The following is a 21,319-nucleotide window of genomic DNA, read 5'->3' as shown; positions in this document are numbered from 1 at the left end:
ATTCAGCCTTGGAACAAGTCACCCCAGGTCCTGGTGGATTCTCCAACCGTGGTGAGTTTTAAATCACATGGAAAAGCCATGGTCTAGTTCAAACGGGAATGACTCCGGGGGCGTCCTGTGGGCTGCATCATACAGGACTGGCTGATCACAGGGAGCCCTGCTGGCCTGAGACACTAGGAAGTTTTGAATTGTGCACCCTATGTGCTCATGCATGTGTCATGCATGTGTGTCACGCACGTGCACGCACCGTGTTTGTGAGTCATGTGTATGTGTGTCACGCACGTGCACGCACCGTGTTTGTGGGTCGTGTGTATGTGTGTCACGCACGTGCACGCACCGTGTTTGTGTCTCGTGTGTATGTGTGTCGCGCACGTGCGTGCACCGTGTTTGTGTCGTGTGTATGTGTGTCACGCACATGCACGCACCGTGTTTGTGAGTCGTGTGTATGTGTGTCACGCACGTGCACGCACCGTGTTTGTGAGTCGTGTGTATGTGTGTCACGCACGTGCATGCACCGTGTTTGTGAGTCGTGTGTATGTGTGTCGCGCACGTGCGTGCACCGTGTTTGTGAGTCGTGTGTATGTGTGTCACGCACGTCCGTGCACCGTGTTTGTGAGTCGTGTGTATGTGCGTCACGCACGTCCGTGCACCGTGTTTGTGGGTCGTGTGTATGTGTGTCACGCACGTGCATGCACCGTGTTTGTGAGTCGTGTGTATGTGTGTCACGCACGTGCGTGCACCGTGTTTGTGAGTCGTGTGTATGTGTGTCACGCACGTGCGTGCACCGTGTTTGTGGGTCGTGTGTATGTGTGTCACGCACGTCCGTGCACCGTGTTTGTGGGTCGTGTGTATGTGTGTCACGCACGTGCATGCACCGTGCTTGTGAGTCGTGTGTATGTGTGTCGCGCACGTGCGTGCACCGTGTTTGTGAGTCGTGTGTATGTGTGTCACGCACGTGCATGCACCGTGTTTGTGTCTCATGTGTATGTGTGTCACGCACGTGCGTGCACCGTGTTTGTGGGTCGTGTGTATGTGTGTCACGCACGTGCGTGCACCGTGTTTGTGAGTCGTGTGTATGTGTGTCACGCACGTGCACGCACCGTGTTTGTGAGTCGTGTGTATGTGTGTCATGCACGTGCACGCACCGTGTTTGTGAGTCGTGTGTATGTGTGTCACGCACATGCACGCACTGTGTTTGTGGGTCGTGTGTATGTGTGTCACGCACGTGCGTGCACCGTGTTTGTGGGTCATGTGTATGTGTGTCACGCACGTCCGTGCACCGTGTTTGTGAGTCGTGTGTATGTGTGTCACGCACGTGCATGCACCGTGTTTGTGGGTCGTGTGTATGTGCGTCACGCACGTGCATGCACCGTGTTTGTGGGTCGTGTGTATGTGTGTCACGCACGTGCACGCACCGTGTTTGTGAGTCGTGTGTATGTGTGTCACGCACATGCACGCACCGTGTTTGTGGGTCATGTGTATGTGTGTCACGCACGTCCGTGCACCGTGTTTGTGAGTCGTGTGTATGTGCGTCACGCACGTGCATGCACCGTGTTTGTGGGTCGTGTGTATGTGTGTCACGCACGTGCACGCACCGTGTTTGTGAGTCGTGTGTATGTGTGTCACGCACGTGCGTGCACCGTGTTTGTGAGTCGTGTGTATGTGTGTCACGCACGTGCGTGCACCGTGTTTGTGGGTCGTGTGTGCATATGCGAGATGTGTCTGCTGTGTGCGTCCTCTGCATGCATCGCATGTGTCGGGCCTGTGCTCCGTATGTGCGCCGTGCGTGTGCATCACGTGCGCTGGGAGCGGGTGGCGGCGTGCGGCTGTGCGGGGACGGGGACGCCAGACGCTGTGCCGCAGCAGCCGCTGCTGCCCCCTCCCCCACCCGGGCTCCCCCACCCGCCTCCAGCTCCGGTCGCCATGCCAACGGGAGTGCTCGGAGCCGGCTGTGTGCTGTGCTGCGCTGCACTTTGAGGGCGCCGCCCCCACCCCCTCCGCTGCGTGACAGGCTGTGGGGCCTCCCCCCCCAGCCCCCGCAAAACCCCCTGCGTTCTAGAGCAAGGTGCTAGCAAACCCCAGCGTTCTGGAGCGAGGCAGGCAAATACAGCCGTGCTCCTCGCGTCCGCAGCGCTCTGGTCCCATAGGTCCCGATGCTGCATCGCTCTAGAACAATAGACCCCAATGTCACCGCGCTCCAGAACAATAGATCCCGGAGCAAGATAGCCCAATCCCGCAGCGCTCTAGAGCGAGATGCCCAATCCTGCAGCACTCTAGAACAAAACGTCCCCATACCCCCGTGCTCTAGAACAATATATCCTAATGCCACGGCACTCCAGAACAATAGACCCCAAAACTGCAGCGCTCTGGAGCAAGATATCACAATGCCACGTCCCTCTAGAGCAATCTATCCCAATCCCGCCACGCTCTAGAGCGAGCTACCCAAACCGGCAGCACTCGAGAACAATAGATGCCAATGCTGCGGCACGCTGGCGTAAGATACTGTGGTGCTCTAGAATCTAGAACATTAGAGCCCAATACTGCAGCACGCTAGAGCAAGATACCCCAATACCGCACCACTCTAGAATATATTCGGATCCTGTGGCACTCTAGAGCGGGATATCCACTCCCGCCACACTCTAGAACAATAGAGTCCCAAAAACCCAGCACTCTAGAGCAAGATATCACAATGTCACCTTGCTCTAGAGCAATAGATCCTAGCCCCGCGGTGCGCTAACACAAGACCTGTGCACTCATGTGCAAAATAATGTAATTTGCAAGTACCTGGAGGATGAAGGAGTGATCACCAGCAGCCAGCGTGGATTTCCCAAGAACAAATCATGCCAAAGCAGCTTGATTTCCTTCTTTGGTGGGGTACCTGATTTGGTGGATGGGGGGAATGCAGTGGACATAATATCCCTGGACTTCAGCAAGGCTTTGGACACAGGCCCTCAAGACATTCTGCTACGTTAAGGCGGAGAAATGCGGGCTTGACAGAACTACCATTAAGTGGATACAGACTTGCTTAGACAACCGCAAGCAAAGAGTAACGGTTAATGGAGTGATGTCCGATGGGAGGGAGGTCTCACGTGGGGTTCGACAGGGATCTGTTCTGGGTCCAGTGTTGTTTAACATCTTCATTAATGCCCTGGCTGTGGGAATAGAGAGCAGACTAATCAAATCTGCAGATGACACAAAGCTGGGGGGGGGTTGCCAACACTTTGGAAGGTCGAGCTAAAATTCAGAGGGATCTTGGTATACTGGAGAACTGGTCTCTAGACAAAACGAAAGTCGACAAAGACAAACGTAAGGTGCTGCCCTTCTGGAAGAAAAACCAAATGCATAAGTCCAGGATCTGGGCTAACTGGCTTGGCAGCAGCATTGCTGAGAAGGATTGGGGAGTTGTGGTGGATCACACCCTCAGCATGAGTCAGCAATCCGATGCCTTTGCAAAAAAACCCACAAAAGCAAAGGCAACGTTAGGCTGCATTAACAGAGGTGCAGCATGCGAGCCACGGGTGGTGAGAGCACCGCTCTGCTCGGCGCTGGGCAGGCCGGGAGTGCTGTGTCCAGCTCCAGTCACCTCTGTGCAGAAAGGATGTGGAGAAACTGGAAAAAGGATCCAGAGGCGAGCGACAATGATGATCAAAGGGGGGGGGGGAATGCAGCCACGTGAGCAAAGGCTGAAAGAACTGGGTCTGTTTCATTTGGGAAAGAGGAGGTGAAAGGGGGACATGACAGCGGTCTTCAAACACTTGAAAGGCTGCCATAAAAAAGAGGGAGAAAAGTGCTCTCTCTTGCACCAGAGGGCAGGGTTCCAACTACAGCAGAGCAGATTTAGATTAAATCTCAGGACAAACTTCCGACCCATCAGAACAGAAGTTTTCAAAGGGGGGCACCCAACAAATCCTGCATCTCAGCCGGGGGTTAGACGAGACGACCCTTGCAGCTCCTTCTGACCCCGTGGTTCTGTGATTCTGAGCGATCCCGAACCCACGTCACTCTAGCGCACGGGGTCACAATCCTCAGTGCTCTCGAGTGCAAGATCCCAACACGACAGGGTTTTAAAGCAAGGTATCCCAATCCCGCGACGCTCCAGAGCAGGGGTTCTCAAAGTGCATTGCTCCGCGACCCCCTTCTGACAACAACAATTTCTATACTATCCCAGGAGGGAGCACCAAAGCCTGAGCCCACCTGAGCCTTGCTACCCTGGGGGAGGGAGGCGGGGGGAGCCAAAGCCCAAAGCCTCCAGCCCCAGGCTGGGGGCCTGTAACCTGAGCCCCACCACCCAGGGCTGAAGCCCTGGGGCTTTGTGGGGCTCTGGCTTCAGCCCCAGGCCCCAGCAAGTCTAACGCCCTACCTGGCAACCCTATTAAAAGGGGGTCACGACCCACGCTGGGGGCCCAACTCACAGTTGGAGAGCCGCTGCTCTAGAACAAGGGATCCCAATAACGCAGCACTCGAGAGCAGGGGATCCCAGTGTCACGGCGCTCTAGAGCAATATACCCCAATACCACGGCGTTCTGGAGGAATCGAGCCAAATAATGGGCCATTCTAGAGCCAGCCCACATGCCACTGCACTGCGGGGCTTTGGAGCAAGGCATGTGCACCTTGAATTCGGCGCCATTCTAGAGCAATGCCATAAATCCTGCATGCCCTCTCGAGCAGGGGTTCTCAGGCCATGGGCCAGGGGGTCCCGGGGTTGGCTGGGCTCAGCTCTGGGCATTGGGGCCTAGTGCACAGGATCCCAGCGCCGCTCAGGTACCCGGCTGGGCCCAATTTGAGTGTTTCATGCTGCCCCTCCCCCAAGGTGCTGGGGCGTGGGGGTGTTCCTCATCGGGGGGCAGGGGGTGCAGGCCAATACCCGGAGTGGGAAGACGAGCCACAGGAGCTGCTGGTGTCACGTTCTCCAGCAAGTACCGGCCCCCTCCAATGTAACCCCCACAGCCAGCTGATGCGCCCCATCTCCCATACCCCCCATCCTGCTCTCTCCATGCTCCCACCCCCAGGATACCTGCTTCCCCACAGCTGGGCGACTCCCCCTCTGTCATACATCCAGATCTTCCCCCGCTGCCCCCCAAACCCTTCTGCCCCCCCACCTCCTTCCCTCCAGCCCCCACCCCAAACCCCTCCACGCGGATTGGCCCTCATGAGACTCCATGGGGCTCAGACCAAGGGGGCCCATCTTGCCCGGCGGCCCATATCCACCGCAGCCAGGGGCTGATCAGCGCCTATGTGTGTGTGTGTCTGTCTGTGTGTGTGTCTGTGTCGTCCCCCCCCCCCCCCAGCAATAGCCAGGCTCTCTGGCAGGTCACCATGGCGACTGTTAACCCCTGCTGCGCTGGTCGGCGGCCAGCCTCTGCCCGCTGGCGCCCGGTCAGCTGCCAGCGCCTGCGCTCCCCTCCCCCACCCTCCAGCCAGGCACAGAGAGAGGGGCAGAGCTGGGGGGGGAGGGAGTGGATGGATGGGTGGGGGGGTGGATGGATGGAGGGGTGTGGGAGTCCTGGCTCCCTCCCCCCAGCCCACGCTCTAACCACTAGATCCCACTCCCCTCCCAGTGCTGGGGATGGAACCCAGGAGTCCTGGGTCCCAGCGCCCCAAATCTAACCACGAGACCCCACTCCCCTCCCACAGCCAGGGAGAGAGCCCAGGAGCCTAGTCTCCAGCAGGACTAGGTGCGGGCTGGGAGCCAGGACTCCTGGGTTCCTTGCTGGGTGTGGATGGATGGAAGTAGGGGTGTGGGAGTGAAGGGATGGGTGGGTGTGGGGGGTGGATGGATGGAGGGAGGAGTATGGGAGTGGATGGATGGGTGGGTGGATGGAGGGAGGGGTAAGGGGGTAAGGGAGTGGATGGATGGTGGGGGTGGGGGTGGACGGATGGGGGGAGGGGTAAGGGAGTGGATGGGTGAGTGGGTGGATGGATGGACAGAGGAGGGGTATGGGAGTGGATGGATGGGTTGGGGGGTGGATGGATGGAGGGAGGGAGATGGGAGTGGATGGATGAAGGGAGGGAGATATGGGGGGGTGGTGTATGAATGGAGGGATAGCTCAGTGGTTTGAGCATTGGCCTGCTAAACCCAGGGTTGTGAGTTTCAATCCTTGAGGGGGCCATTTAGGGATCTGGGGCAAAAAGTGGGGATTGGTCCTACTTTGAGCAGGGGGTTGGACTAGTTGGACTCCTGAGGTCCCTTCCAACCCTGATATTCTATTATTCTATGGAGGGAGGGACATGGGGGGTGGACGGACGGAGGGACATGGGGGAGTGTATGGTTGTATGGAGGGAAATGTTGGGGGGGTGGATGGAGGGAGGGAGGGTTATGGGAGTGGGTGGATGGATGAGATGCGAGGGGTTATGGATAGGCGGGTTGGAGATGTATGGGGGAGTGGGGTGGGGTGTGGATGTATGGAGAGAAGGAGATGGAGGTGGTGGATGGATGGAGATAGAGGGGTGCATGGATGGAGGGTGGGAGATGGCGGGGTGAATGGATGTACGGGGGAACAGCCAGACACGGGAGGTGTTTGAAATAAAGTTTATTGCAGTCTCTCAGTCCTATGTACATATGGTACAGAGTAAATAAGGGGGTGGGTTGGCCCCAGGCCACACACCCCCAGCACGGGGAGGGGGGGGGAAGACTATATGACAATAAAAAGGGATCTCTCCTTAGTTACGGGTGTAGTATGCATGTCCCCCCTTCCCACCCCCCAGGCTAAGAACCTTCCTCCCCCCCCCCCGCAGTAGGGGTCACCACACCTGTGGGGAATTCCTCCCCCCACTATCTGCTCCCCTGTGTGTTAACTCCTGCACTGCCAGGATCCCCCATTGCTTCAGGGTGCAGGGGGAGGGTGGTGGTGCTATTTTTAACCCTACAATTCTCCCCCCCCGCCCGCATTCCTGGTGAGGGGGGGATGGAGCTATATGGTTAACCCTTTCATCACCGCCTCCCCCCCATTCAAACTGATTGGAGAGGGGGGGATGTAGCTAGTTAGCTTTCATCCCCCCCCCCCCCCATGCCATGGGCGGAGGGGCCATTTCTGATGCTAGATTTTTAACCCTTTCTTTGCCACCGGCTCCCAAGGGTGGGGGTGCCATGACCTTCCTCCTCGACCCCCCCTTTGCCAGGTCTAAGAGCTGAGGGGTCCCCTGATCCCCAGGATCATTCAAGAACAGAAGGTGGGATTTCTACGGGTGGAGGAAGGAGATTTCTGGCCCTTTAAGTGGTCGGGGGCAAAAGGTGGTGTCTCCCGCTCCCTGAGGGTATGCAAACTCCCCCCCCCCCCGCTTCTGATCTATCCCCTAGACCCCACTCCCCTCTCAGAGCCAAGGATAGAACCCAGGAGTCCTGGCTCCCAGCCCCTCTGCTCTAACCACTAGCCCCCACCCCCTCCCAGAACTGGGTCCCCCCAAGCAGATACCGCCCTCTGTTGGATGCCACAAGAGCAGCTCCTCTGTATGTAAGAGTCCCAACATCATGACAAGAGATGAGGAGGGTTTTTCTCCTTTAACTCCCTGGCTGGGAGGCACTGCCATGGGGAAGCTCGCAACACTGGAGCCTCCGCAGCTGGGGGCACTGCCGTGGGGAAGCTCGCAGAGCCAGGTACAGATGACCTTGTCAAAGGAGCCCACAAAAATACCCACACGGGACGGGGACCGACCAGTACCAACCAAGTTCACAGCAAGAGTCCTGGGTCCTGGCAGGACCCAGCCAGCAGAAGGTGCCCAAACCCAGCTGTGAACCAGTTCCCTGCACTGATGCATCCCTGAAGCACGAGGTATCTATTACCTATCCCTTTTCTTCCCTCCCTCACCTCCCTCAACCACCTTCCCTTCATTCTCACGTTTCCCATCCCCTATTTTCCCTTCCTCCGTCTCTCCACTGGCATCCTTCTCCTCCTCCGACTATATTGGCTCCTTCCTCATCTCTGCATGGATGGAGACACCTTCCACCTCTACAGACACAAACACAGTCACCGCGGCAAAAGAACTGCAGCCTGAGATACACCCCAGCGGGCGGAGGTGGCTAAAGGAGAAGGGAACTAACAGAGAAAGAACAAAAGAGGGAGGAAAACAAAAGGGGAGGAAAAAGAACCCTGTAAATGGACATATAAAGAAAGTCAATAGAGAAGAAGTGCAGAGAAATGGACAAAAGAAGGACTGGACGAAAGAGGGCAGAGAGAGGAAGGAATCAAAGAAAACTTGCAAATGGAAATTGAAAGAAAAAAGGAACCAAAGAAAGAGGGCAGAGAGAGGAAGAAGGAAAGAGCCGGGAAATGGAAAAGAAAAAAGGGGGGCGAGACAGGAAGAATGGAAGGAGAAAGCAAATCGAAAGAAAGGAAAGAGCAAAGCAGAGCCTGGGGGCAGCTGGCCTGAAGCTGGGCTAACAGTGGCCGTTGCTGGGCCGGGTTAATGCACGGCGCGGTCAAGCCCACGCTTGCTAAGAAAAGGGCTTCATCCTCCATTCTTCGGCGGAGGGAAGACAAAGAGACGGGGCCCCGATCTGGCGGTCGAGGGGGGAGCGGGTCTCTGAGGGCGAGCTGCTGGCAGCCAGCCGCCGCGGTTGCTTTAGCCGGACCTTGGTGTCTATATTTCCAGCTCCCCTTGATTCATCTCTCTGGGTCGGGAGTTACCTGGGGCCCTTCTCTGTGTCCCCATTTGCTGATGCGGTTCCCCCATCTGGTTCATTTGGAAAACAGCAAAGAGGGTGGAGAAGCCATTTCCTCTCAGGATCGGGTGGGGGGTGGGGGAGGACACCAGTGCAGCAACGTGGAAAATGGCCAACGAGTGACTTCCTGTCAGGGTTGGCCATTGTGGGGCAGCAAAGATGGCGGAGGAGCCATTTCCTCTCAGGATCTGCGGGGGCGGGGGGGGGGGCTGGCATGGCAACAAGGAAAATGGCTGACGACTGACTTCCTGTCAGGGTGGCCATTGTGGGGCAACAAAGATGGCGGAGGAGCCATTTCCTCTCAGGATCGGGTGGGGGGTGGGGGAGGACACCAGTGCAGCAACATGGAAAATGGCCGACGAGTGACTTCCTGTCAGGGTTGGCCATTGTGGGGCAGCAAAGATGGCGGAGGAGCCATTTCCTCTCAGGATCTGCGGGGGGGGGGGAAGGGGCTGGCATGGCAACAAGGAAAATGGCCGACAAGTGACTTCCTGTCAGGGTCGGCCGTTCTGGAACTGAGGAAAATGGCATTAGGAGCCATTTCTTCTCAGGATCCATACCAAGGGGAGCTGGTGCAATGGCAACCAGAATGGCAGATGGGCAGCTTCCTAACCGGGGTTGGCCATTGTGGGGCAAAAAAGATGGCAGAGGAGCCACTTCCTGTCAGGATCTGGGAGGAAGGGATTGGAGCAGGGACAGAGAAAATGGTGGAGGGGTGACTTCGTGTTAGGAACTGGCCCTTGTGGGGACAAAAAAAGTATCTGGGGTTGGCCCGATGATAAGAAACAAAATGGCTGGCAGGTGGCTTCCTGTTGGGAATCCCGGCACCTTCCTGTGGCAACCAAAATGGCCGATGGGGTGACTTCCTGTCACGAATGCCGCCAAAGTGGCCAAATGGGGGAGGCCTCCGGGGACGGTGCAGAGGGAGCGAGAAAGGGGGGACAAGGAGAGGTTTCAGTCCAGTAGCACCCAGTCTGTGATCCACGGGTGGGCCCCCTCTGCACAGTCTCTGGGGTGGGGGGCGGCTGGCAGGCCCCGGTGGGAGACGGTCGGGGGTGGGGGGGCTGGCCTAGCAGGGCGAGGTGGATATGTGCATGTGCTCGGGGTACTTGATAGCGGGGGGGTAATTCTGGGTCATCTGGATGGAGACGTCGCTGGAGATGTCGGAGGGGCTGCGCCCGCGGTGCCACACCTCCGGGTGCAGGAACTGGCCCGAGTAGTCGGAGCAGTCGCTCAGGCGCGGGCGGTAGAAGGCTGGGTGGGGGCGGTACATCTCCTCCTCCGCGTAGCGCTTGGTGAACAGGTACACGGACATCACGCCGGCACCCTGCAGGAGGTGGGGGGGGAAGAGTGAGTGGAAGGGGAGGGAATGGGACTGCGGAACCCTACTCCCCTCCCTGGCTCTCCCCCCCAGAGAGTCCTGGCTCTCCCCCCCTCCCCCCGCCAGCCACTAGATCCCATTCCCCCTGCCAGAGCCGCGGATAGAACCCAGGAGTCCTGGCTCCCAGCCCCCCTCCTCTAAGCACTACAGCCCTCTCTCCTCCCAGAGCCAGGCATAGAACCCAGGAGTCCTGGCTCCCAGCCCTCCTGCTCTAACCACTAGACCTCCCTCCCCTCCCCTCCCTTCCCAATTGGGCCCATCTATCTCACCTATTTTAAGGACTCCACAGTTTGTAAATTGACGTCAGAGACTTTCTAGGCTCCCCCAACAATTCTCACCACTGCCCACTGCTGGATAGATTAGAACTTCCCCCCCTCTGTGTGTCACAGCCACCATACTGTGCCAGCAGAGGGGGATTCTCCGTTAGTTCAGCCAGCAGAATCAGGGAAAAGGGGTTTCAAGTTCTACCCCAGGGGGCAGCACAGAGCCAGCCAGGAATCTCCAGGGCCCCGGGGAGGAGGGGTTGGGATGAGGTGGGGCAAGGTCCAAACCTCTTTGAGGAGGAAGGAGGAGGCTGCGAAGGCGAAGGACCAGCCGTAGCGATAGTGGAAATATTGCTCTGACCCGCTGGGCCGATTCATCACCTCGTCATTGATGCTGGAGATGTAGAGAACTAACCCCACCACGAGAGACAGGCCTGCAAGAGACAGGGCCAACAATAAAGCTGCTGGGGGCTGTTTAGACAGGGACCCCTCGCCCGGCGCTGAGATGTGACTGCCTCTGGGGTGGGGCGTGGGGTCTGCTTATACAGGGACCCCTCGCCTAGCACTGAGAAGCAGCATCTCTGGGGTGGGGCGCAAGGGCTTTTTATACAGGGACCCCTCGCCCAGCTCTGAGATGCGGCTGCCTCTGGGGTGGGGTATGGGGTCTGCTTATACAGGGACTCCTCGGCCGGCGCTGAGATGCAGCTGCCTCTGGGGTGGGGCTGGAGTCTGTTTACACAAGGACCATAAAAATGTCAGGATGGAAGGGACCTCGAGGGGTCATCTAATCCAGCCCCCTGCACTGATGCCAGACCAAGTAAACCTAGACCAGCGCTGATCGGGGTCTGGCCAACCTGTTCTTAAAACCTCCACTGACGGAGATTCCACAGCCTCCCTCCGGACCCAATTCCAGAGCTTTCCTCCCCTTAGAGTTAGAACATTTTTCCTAATATCTAACCTACATCTCCCTTGCTGCGGATTAAGCCAACTACTTCTTGTCCCACCTCCAGCGGGGACGTAGAAAACAACTGATCACAGCCCTTTATAACAGCCCTTATGTGAAGACTGCTCTCGGGTCCCCGCCTTGGGCTTCTTTTCTCTGGACTAAACATGCCCTATTTTTTTATAACTTCCCTTTGACCGGGTTTCTGGCTCCCCTCTGCACAATGTCCAATCTGTGCATCTGTCAGGCGGTACACAGAACTGGACACAGCCGAGGTCTCCACCAGCGCCGAGCAGAGCGGGACAATCACCTCCCGCGTCTTACGTCCGACACTCCTCTTACCCCGCCCCAGAAGGACAGTTGCTTTTTTGGCACCTGCGTTGTTGCCTCATATTCAGTTCATGACCCATTTTAACCCCCCTGCCCCCTTCCAGCCATCCGACCCCCTAGCCGGCTAGGCCCCCTTTGGTAGCCGTGCTTTGGATTTGTCCTTCCCAAGTGATGGACTTTGGCCCTTGTCTGGATTGAATTTCATCTGGTCCATTCCAGACCACGTCCAGGTCGTTTTGAACGCTCCTCCAAAGGGCTCGCGACCCCGCCCGGCTTGGGGGCACCTGCCAGTTCCACTCTCTGCTCCGTAATCCGAGTCAGTCATTAAAAGAGTGACTAGTACCGGCCCCCGGGCTGACCACTGCAGGCTTCACTAGATCTGCCTCCCAAGTTATCCCTGGTAACGATGCTTAGAGTCCGGCCTTCCAACCAATGGTGCACCGGCCCTATCGTAAATTCATCTGGAAAGAACCACATTTCCCTACGCTGCTAATGAGAGTGTCGCGGGCCTGTGTCAAAAGCCTTGCTAAAATCAAGATCTCTCACGTCTACGGCTTCCCCCCGTCCACTTGGCCAGTAACCCTGTCAAAGCAGGAAATGAGGTGGGGTTGGCGTGATTTGTTCCCTGTAACTCCGTTACCCTCCAGGTGCCCAGCAAACTGGTTCTTTCATATTTATTCCAGTGTCTTCCTCCAGTGGGGTGCGGGGGCTGTTTATACTGGAATTCCACACCGGGTGCGGAGATGCGGCCACCTCTGGGGTGGGGCACCGGAACTGTTTGTATGGGGATCCCTCGCCCAGCCCTGACATACAGCTGTTTCTGAAGTAGGGAGCTGGGGGTGTTTACAACTGGGACCCCCTCTCCTGGCTCTATTCAATGGCTTCACCACACAAAAGTTTGGGATGGGAAGTGAAAGAGAATCTCACATCCAACCAGAACCTCAGGCAGGATTTCGGGAGGCGCTGACTGCTAGGGGAGAGTGCCCCCTACTGACACCCGCCCCCACTCCCTGCAGGACAGCGCCCCCTAGCGCTGCACTGGGGCATTGGGGCCAGCCCTGACTGCCAGGGGCAAGCGCCCCCTACTGAGCCCCCACACGCCGCTCCCAGGCCCCTCACCAGAAAGGATGAAGAAGATGCCAGAGACGAAGGCCAGGATGGTTCTCTGGGGCCGGATGTGACCGATGTTGCTGATGACAAAGGCCGTGAAGACAAGGAAGAGGCTGACCATGGGGAAGGGGGTGGCCGTGCGAACTGTCTCTGGGAAGGGAAGGGGGACACCGGACAGTCAGAGCACCTCCACCCCTGTCCCGCACCCCACCGGTAGAGATCACCCTCTCTCAGACCCACCAACACTCTCCTCACCTCCTATCCCCCATGTACTCCACTCCCGCCATGGTCACACCTCCTCCCCCTTCTCCTCCTGCCCCTGCAAACTCCAGCTCTACCCCACATAGGTCCCGCCGCTAACAGCTCCCAACCCCACGGAGGACCAGGGTACCAGGTGGCTGGGCTTCATGCCGCATGCCGTCTTGCTGAGAGTTGAACACAGGGGGGCTGAGACACACCTGTGACACACCTGTGACACGGCTGTGCTCTCCTCTCCACAGCATGTGGAAGCTGACACGTTTTCTCCTCGTGCACACCCTCTTGCTCGTGCACTCTATCCCAAAGCCCCCGGGCCAGGAGGGGCCCCTCTCAACTTACTCAAGATGTTCTCTGTGTTTTCTGTCACCAGGTTTATCTCGGGTTCCAGGAAATACTCTGATGCCACGCACCGGCCCTTCTCCCGGCCTGCAGGGGGGCAAGAGATGGCGTTACCTGGCAAAGCCCCAGCCAGGGCACTGCTCTGGGGAAACTCACAGCACCAAGGAGTCACCAGCCAGGGCAGTGCGACGGGGATACAAAGAGGCCCTGGCCTGGCGCACAGCCGGGGAAAGCTCGCCACGCGGGGCTCGTACCAGCGAAGAAGCAGACCCTCCAGAGCCCGGCGTGCAGCGCCATCCTGATCTCGGTGGTCTGGTTCTGCTGCAGAACGATGCCCTCCTCCATGTAGAGCCAGTAGTCGGTGCTGACCGCAATGCCGACCAGCAGCAGCCCGCACGCCCCGAACACGCTACTGAGCAGCGTGAGCGCGCGGCTGCTGCAGTTACTCATCCTAAGGGACGGAGGGCGCCACACACAGCACACGGACCTGGCCGGGGAGATAGAAACAGGCTCAGCAGCCCCTGCCAGACACCTCCCCCCCCCCCCCGCAGCTCTAACCACTGGACCCCACTCCCCTCCCAGAGCCCGGGACGGAACCCCGGAGTCCTGGCTCCCAGTTAATCTGCACTCCCCGCAGCCCAGCACCCCCGACTGAGCCCCCTGCCCTGCTCCCCGCAGCCCAGCGCCCCCTAGCCTTGCCCTGGGGCAGTGGGGCCAGCCCTGACGGTGAGTTGGATGTAGGGGCAGGTCTATGGGGCTCAGCCGCACAGCAGCCCATGAGTCCCCTGGCCCCAGCACCTGGCCCAGGCAGAGAAGGGTCCCACTCGCCAGGGGCTGGGCTGCCCCCCTGGGTCCTGCATCACCGACGCACGGACAGGGCTTAATTCAGCTGGAGCTGTCCGGAGCAGGGCTCTGGGAAATATTTTCAAGCCCCCTGGAGTTTTCATAGCATGTGTGGGTGGGGGGGGGCAGGGTCCCTCTCTGGGAAATATTCTATGAGAGTTTAAACCCTGTGCACAGGATCTGTTAATATAACCCCATCATAACAAACCAGCGCTGCTGAGAGACCCTACAATAACAAACCAGCGTGGACAGCCCCAGCACCTCAGAGACCCACCCCGACGAGCCAGCGCTGCTGAGAGACCCTACAATAACAAACCAGCGTGGACAGCCCCAGCACCTCAGAGACCCACCCCGACGAGCCAGCGCTCCTGAGAGACCCTACAATAACAAACCAGCGTGGACAGCCCCAGCACCTCAGAGACCCCACCAAAACAAGCCAGCGCTCCGGAGAGACCCTACAGGAACAAGCCGGCAGAGACAGACACAGCGACTGACAGACCCTACCATAACAAGCCAGCTCTCCTAAGACACCCTACCTACCTCCATCTAGCACCCTACGGGCTCGCCCCCCCACCCCCCTGGTACCATATGGGCTCCCCCCGCACCCCCACCATCTCCTCCCCCAGTCCCGTCTGGGCTCCCCCGCCCCACCACTGCATAGTAGCTGGTCTCAGAAACACACTGACTGTGTAGCAAGCAGCCAAACAGCCCACAACACAACTAACGCAAACACAGCGTACCCAAGGACATCCCACCTAAAGACACACCAGGCCCACACCCACCCACCGCAAAACAGCCACCAGTACACACAACCCACACACTAGTGCAATGCACAAACACAGATCACTCAGAAGCACATATTAGCACACACTCACACTCAGTAACAACCGGCACCAGCGCAACACACACACACACACGCGCACACACGTACAGGGGGGCACTAAGGAAACCACACAGACAACACTGACAGTACTGAAAACCACACACGAATGGGCACTCAGCAAAAACGGGGAACAACCAAACAAAATGTGTGTGCACACCCGCGCACACCTAGACGCACACGCAAAACTACACAATGCGCTCAACACAACATTTCCACACATGCACACACGCACACACACAGACCCTCAGAGAGCGGGGCTCATCACCCCCAGCAGGGGGCAACAGGGACACACACAGAGCAGGGCCCAGCCCCTCCAGCAGAGGGCAGCAGGGACACACACACACACACACACACACACTGTACTGTTCACAACAGCAGCAAACAATTCTCACACACCTACAGGGGCACATACCCTAGCACAACTCCTCGACCGAACACCCCCCACACACACAATATACTGTACACAACAACGTCTCCAAATAAGGCATGTGCATACACACAGGGGCACTAATGAATATCACATACGCTAACACAACACTCACTGTCACACACACACACAGACACCCTCCCTCCGGCCTCGCTCTGGAAAATGGGTTGGGAAAATGAAACAACAACTGAGGCCAGAAGTCACCAGCTAGCTCCAGAGGACAGAGGAGAGTACAGCAGGAGGTGGACGGGGACACACACACACACACACACACACCAGAGGGCAGCACCACTCTCTCTCCCTCACACAATCTCATGTATGTATGTACATACACACACAGTGTTCTCTCGCTGACATTCACACCAGGTGTATGTACACGTACACACACACACACAGTCTCTCTCTCTCTCTCATACACACCCAGTGTAGGTACACCCCTCCTGGTGTATCCCCCCCCCCCACACACACACAGAGTGTACATATACCACCACCCCTACCTGGTGTATCCCCCTCCCACACATGGTGTACATACACACACATGGTGTACTCACACAAACACACATACACAAAGTACACACACACGGTGTACATACACATACTGTACCCTCCCACATACGAATATGCACACAATGAGTACACACAATCCATGAACCTCTCTGTCACACACACACAATGTACACACACGGTGTATGCACACACAAATGGTGTACACACACACGGTTTACCTCTCTCTCTCTCACACACACACACACGGTTTACCTCTCTCTCACACACACACACACACACAATGTACACACACACACACACAATGTACACACACGGTGTACGCACACACAAATGATGTACACACACACACAATGTACACACACACACGATGTACACACACGGTGTACGCACACACACACAATTTACACACACACACGGTTTACCTCTCTCTCACACACACACACACGATGTACACACACACACACGATGTACACACACACGGTTTACCTCTCTCTCACACACACACACAAATGGTGTACGCACACACACATGATGTACACACACATGGTGTATGCACACACACAATGTACACACACACGATGTACACACACACAATGTACACACACGGTTTACCTCTCTCTCACACACACACACAATGTACACACACACACACACGATGTACACACACATGGTGTACGCACACACACACAATTTACACACACACACGGTTTACCTCTCTCTCACACACACACACACACACGATGTACACACACACACACAATGTACACACACACGGTTTACCTCTCTCTCTCACACACACACACAAATGGTGTACGCACACACACGATGTACACACACACAATGTACACACACACACGGTTTACCTCTCTCTCACACACACACACAATGTACACACACACACACACGATGTACACACACACAATGTACACACACACACGGTTTACCTCTCTCTCACACACACACACAATGTACACACACACACACACACACGGTTTACCTCTCTCTCACACACACACACGATGTACACACACACACACAAACGGTGTACACACACACACGCACCCCCACCCGGGGCACGTCCACCCCGCACCCCCGGGGCTCACCTTGCCCTCACTCCCGGGGGCGCTGGCCGGTCGGCGGCCCCCACATGCTCTGCCCCCGCCGCTCCGCTCCTGCGCCGGCCTCAGACCCTCCGGCTGCGGCGCCCCGGGCCCCGGAGAGCCATGGGCGGGGGGGGGGTTCTCCTCCGGGAGCCGCAGCAGCGGGGGAAGGAGCCGGAGACCCGGGCGGGGGGATGCAGCAGTGGGGGAGGGGGGGCAGAAGGGACCAGGGCCCGGCGGAGGGATGCGGCGGGGGGGAGGAGGGGGAAAGAGGGAAGGAGACAGGAGCCCGGCGGACGGATGCGGCGTGGGGGGGAGGGAGGGAGAGGGAAGGGGACAAAGATCCGGGCGGAGGGATGCAGCGATCTGGGAGGAGGGATGCAGCAGTGGAGGGGGGGGCAGAAGAGGCCCGGCGGGGGGATTTTTTTTGGGGGGGGAGAGGAGAGGACAGGGGCCCGGGGAGGGGGAGGTGCGACGCGGGGGGAGGGGACAGGGGCCCAGCGGAAGGATGCGGCGGGGGGGGGGGAAGGGAACAGGAGCCCGGTGCGGGGATGCGGGCTGCGGGGGGGAGGACAGTGGCCAGGCGGGGCGGGGGAGAGAACAGGGGCTTGGTGGGGGAATGTGGCGGTGGGGGGAAGAGGGAAGAGGACAGGGGCCCGGTGCGGGGATGCGGGCTGCGGGGGGGAGGACAGTGGCCAGGCGGGGGGATGCTGAGGGGGGGACCAAGGGAGCGAAAACAAGCTGCGCTGGAGGACGAGGGTGCAGGGATGTGGGGGGGGGGGGTCGGGCTGGCTCCGGTCGGATCGCGGGGCTGGACCGGGCTGGACCGGGCCGGGCGCTCTGGAAAACGGCTCCGCTCTCGCTGCTGGAGAATCCAGGGGAGCTTCCCCCCCACCCCTCCCGCGCCGCGGACACCGTGATGTCACGGGCCCCGCGCTTAAAGGGACAGACCCGCCCCCCCCCCAGCCTCCATCCCCTCCCCCCAGCCCCTTCCCCCAGCCTCCAGCCCCTTCCCCCCCAGCCTCCAGCCCCTCCCCCAGTCCCTCCCCCAGCCCCTTCCCCCCAACCCCTCCTCCCCAGCCTCCAGCCCCTTCCCCCACAGCTTCCAATCCCTCCCCCACCCCTCCTACCCAGCCCCTTCCCCCCCAGCCTCCAGCCCCTCCCCCCAGCCTCCAGCCCTTCCCCCATCAGTCCCCAGCCCTTTCCCCGCAGCCTCAAGCCCCTTCCCCCGCCAGCCTCCAACCCCTCTCCCCACCCCCTCCCCCCACAGCCCCCAGCCCTTTGCTCCTTTCTTCCTTCACTCACGTCCTTCCTCTTTGTTTCTTCCTTTCTCATTCCTTCCTTCCTTTTCCTAACCCCCCTTCCGCTCATTTCCTCCCCACTCAGACACTGCTCGGTCTGGCTCCCGGGCTCCTTCCTTCCTTCTTTCCTTCCTCTCTCATTTCTTTTCCAGTCCCTTGTTCCGGGCTCTGGGGCTCGACTCCTGGTTTCTCTTTCAGGGACGGCTTCGCTTTTTCTTTCTTTCTTAGTCACCCCTCCCCACCGGAAAAGTCCTTCTCCCCACCCCCCACCCCCCAGACCGACAGCGGGACAGTCCCCTGCCTGGGAACATTTTAAAAGAGGGGGGGTGGGGGCTGGGAGCCAGGACTCCTGGGTTCCATCCCCCAAGCTCTGGGGCACACAAAGATGTTTTCCCTTGGATTTGCTTTGAATTCACCTGTCGGGATTATTCCTCCCCCCCCCCCCCCCCCGCGTAGCCCCTTCCTCCTCCTGCAACACTGAGGAGGGGTCGATAAATGCACGACGCACCTGGGAGAGGATGGAACAGGTGCCCCCGAGAGGGAAAAGGCCCCGGATCCCCCTTCCCCCACCCCTGAGCCACCCAGTCCCTGTCCTGGGGCTGTATTGGTGTCCATGACCCTGCAGGGAAAGGCCCCACAGCCTGGTCCTCAACCATTAGTAACCTCCCCGCCACTCTCCTTCTAACGCTGTGGAGCCTGCCAATTAGACTGAGTATTGTGGGTGCTGCCCAGACCCAGAGTCGCCGAGATCGGGGCCCCGTCAGGCCGGGTGCTGCCCAGACCCAGAGTCGCCAAGATTGGGGCCCCGCCGGGCCGGGTGCTGCCCAGACCCAGAATCGCCGAGATCGGGACCCCGTCAGGCCGGGCGCTGACCAGACCCAGAGTCACCGAGATCGGGGCCCCGCCGGGCCGGGCGCTGCCCAGACCCAGAGTCACCGAGACTGGGGTACCGTTGTGCCGGGCGCTGCCCAGACCCAGAGTCACTGAGATCGGGGCCCCGCCAGGCCGGGTGCTGCCCAGACCCAGAGTCACCGAGATCGGGGCCCCGCCAGGCCGGGCGCTGCCCAGACACAGAGTCACCGAGATCGGGGCCCCATCGGGCCGGGCGCTGCCCAGACCCAGAGTCACCGAGATCGGGGCCCTGTCGCGCCGGGTGCTGCCCAGATCCAGAATCGCCGAGATCAGGGCCCTGCTGGGCCGGGCACTGCCCAGACACAGAGTCACCGAGACTGGGGTACCGTCGTGCCGGGCGCTGCCCAGACCCAGAGTCACTGAGATCGGGGCCCCGTCAGGCCAGGCGCTGCCCAGACCCAGAGCCACCGAGATCAGGGCCCCGCTGTGCCGGGCGCTGCCCAGACACAGAGTCACCGAGATCGGGGCCCCATCGGGCCGGGCGCTGCCCAGACCCAGAGTCACCGAGATCGGGGCCCTGTCGCGCCGGGTGCTGCCCAGATCCAGAATCGCCGAGATCAGGGCCCTGCTGGGCCGGGCACTGCCCAGACACAGAGTCACCGAGACTGGGGTACCGTCGTGCCGGGCGCTGCCCAGACCCAGAGTCACTGAGATCGGGGCCCCGTCAGGCCAGGCGCTGCCCAGACCCAGAGCCACCGAGATCAGGGCCCCGCTGTGCCGGGCACTGCCCAGACCCAGAGTCGCCAAGATCAGGGCCCTGGCACTGCCCAGACCCAGAGTCGCTGAGATCAGGGCCCTGCTGGGCCGGGCACTGCCCAGACACAGAGTCACCGAGACTGGGGTACCGTTGTGCCGGGCGCTGCCCAGACCCAGAGTCACTGAGATCGGGGCCCCGTCAGGCCAGGCGCTGCCCAGACCCAGAGCCACTGAGATTGGGGCCCCATCACGCCGGGCGCTGCCCCCTGCTAGCCCAGTCCTGACGCCCCCACCCCAGCCCTGCCAGTGCCCCTCACTCCCGACCCACAGCCCCTTACTAGCCCAGCCCTGGGTTCCCCACCCCAGCCCTGCTGCTGCCCCTCACGCCTGATCTGCATCCCCCTGCTAGCCCAGCCCTGGGCTTCCTCTTGACCCACTGTCCCAGCCCTGGGCCCAAGGTCAGAGTTGGATTTCCCCGAGCTCAGCACTGCAGGCTCCAAAATGCTGAACGCTCGGTTCTTTCTCTCTCTGCCGGTGTCTGTTTCCAGGCCTTGTCCCCACCCCACTCTGCTCAGTCCCCTCGAGTGGCTGGCGTGGAATGGGGGGGTACGAGCAGGGGGGTGGCTAGGGGAGCTGCAACCCCCCCAACAGAAGCCTCCCCCACCATTCCCCAAGAACCCAGAGAGAAAGCCCCCACTGCCTCCTATAGATCCCCCCCTCCCCCAGAGACATTGCCCACCCCATCTCCTCCCTCATAGCATCCTTCTCCTCCTTGCCACAGTGGGAAGCCAGGTCTTTGTGGCCCCTCCAACCCTTGGCCTCTCTGCTGGAGGGAGGGGGATGTAGCCCAGTTTGGAAGGGCAGGGTGGGGATCTGAGAAGAGGGTGCCTGGGAACGAGCCTGAGAACCAGCAAACTCGTTACATGCATGAGCCACAGAATGAGAGGGGGGGAAAGGCCGTGGGCCGCATTACCATCCCTGCCTGGAGGCCCTTTTAAATCCCTGCCCTGTGTTCCTGTCCCCCACCCCTCACCATTATATGCCCAAATTTCATTTCTAAGCCACAAATCTTTTAATCTCCTCCTTGATTCCTACCTTGCAGGCAGCTGCCAGTCCCTGGGGAGCTGGGGATTGGGCAGGGAACAAGCCACAGGAAACCAGATCCTCCCTTTGTCCAGATTTGGGGGGGAGGGGGATCCAAAGAGAACAAACCCCTACCCTACCCACCAGCCACAGAACCAGGTTAACTAGGCCTGACAGAACGGGGGCTTGCCAGGGACACTGCGAGGGGCGTGAGCTCTGGGGCAGTGGAACCAGCCCCCTATGGGTCCGAGGGATGTCCAGGGAGATCCCGGGGGCTGCGGCTC

The 21,319-nt window shown here is 59.3% G+C and overlaps 1 protein-coding gene across 2 annotated transcripts; it reads right to left on the bottom strand.

Annotated features, from left to right (window-relative positions):
* Positions 1 to 9,649: 9,649 nt before the first annotated feature.
* Positions 9,650 to 18,541, bottom strand: CACNG7 (calcium voltage-gated channel auxiliary subunit gamma 7). Of its 2 annotated transcripts, none has more exons than XM_084612605.1 (6): positions 18,349 to 18,541; positions 13,538 to 13,770; positions 13,284 to 13,370; positions 12,696 to 12,836; positions 10,592 to 10,737; positions 9,650 to 9,986 (listed from the first exon to the last, which is right to left on the bottom strand). In XM_084612605.1, exons 2-6 carry the CDS (start codon positions 13,731 to 13,733, stop codon positions 9,729 to 9,731), a joined length of 828 nt encoding a protein of 275 aa, XP_084468731.1. In that variant the 5' UTR covers positions 13,734 to 13,770; positions 18,349 to 18,541; the 3' UTR covers positions 9,650 to 9,728. The 2 variants fall into 2 exon arrangements, with proteins under 2 accessions (XP_084468731.1, XP_084468730.1); XM_084612604.1 differs by lacking the exon at positions 18,349 to 18,541 and adding an exon at positions 17,047 to 17,198 and having other exon boundaries at positions 9,651 to 9,986.
* Between the last annotated feature and the right edge of the window lie 2,778 nt (positions 18,542 to 21,319).

Source organism: Lepidochelys olivacea (assembly GCF_965140295.1).
Source record: "Lepidochelys olivacea isolate rLepOli2 genome assembly, chromosome: 23".
Classification (NCBI taxonomy): domain Eukaryota; kingdom Metazoa; phylum Chordata; order Testudines; family Cheloniidae; genus Lepidochelys; species Lepidochelys olivacea.
The sequence above is the reverse complement of the archived record's forward strand: the minus strand, read 5'-3'. Positions and strand labels throughout refer to the sequence as shown.

Coding starts and splice junctions, on each gene's coding strand:
- CACNG7 (XM_084612605.1), bottom strand. CDS start 13,733: ATGAGTAACTGCAGCAGCCGCGCGCTCACGCTGCTCAGTAGCGTGTTC. Junction 13,371..13,537: donor GAGGGTCTGCTTCTTCGCTG/GTACGAGCCCCG, acceptor GCCCCCCTGCAG/GCCGGGAGAAGGGCCGGTGC. Junction 12,837..13,283: donor AAACACAGAGAACATCTTGA/GTAAGTTGAGAG, acceptor TTCCCTTCCCAG/AGACAGTTCGCACGGCCACC.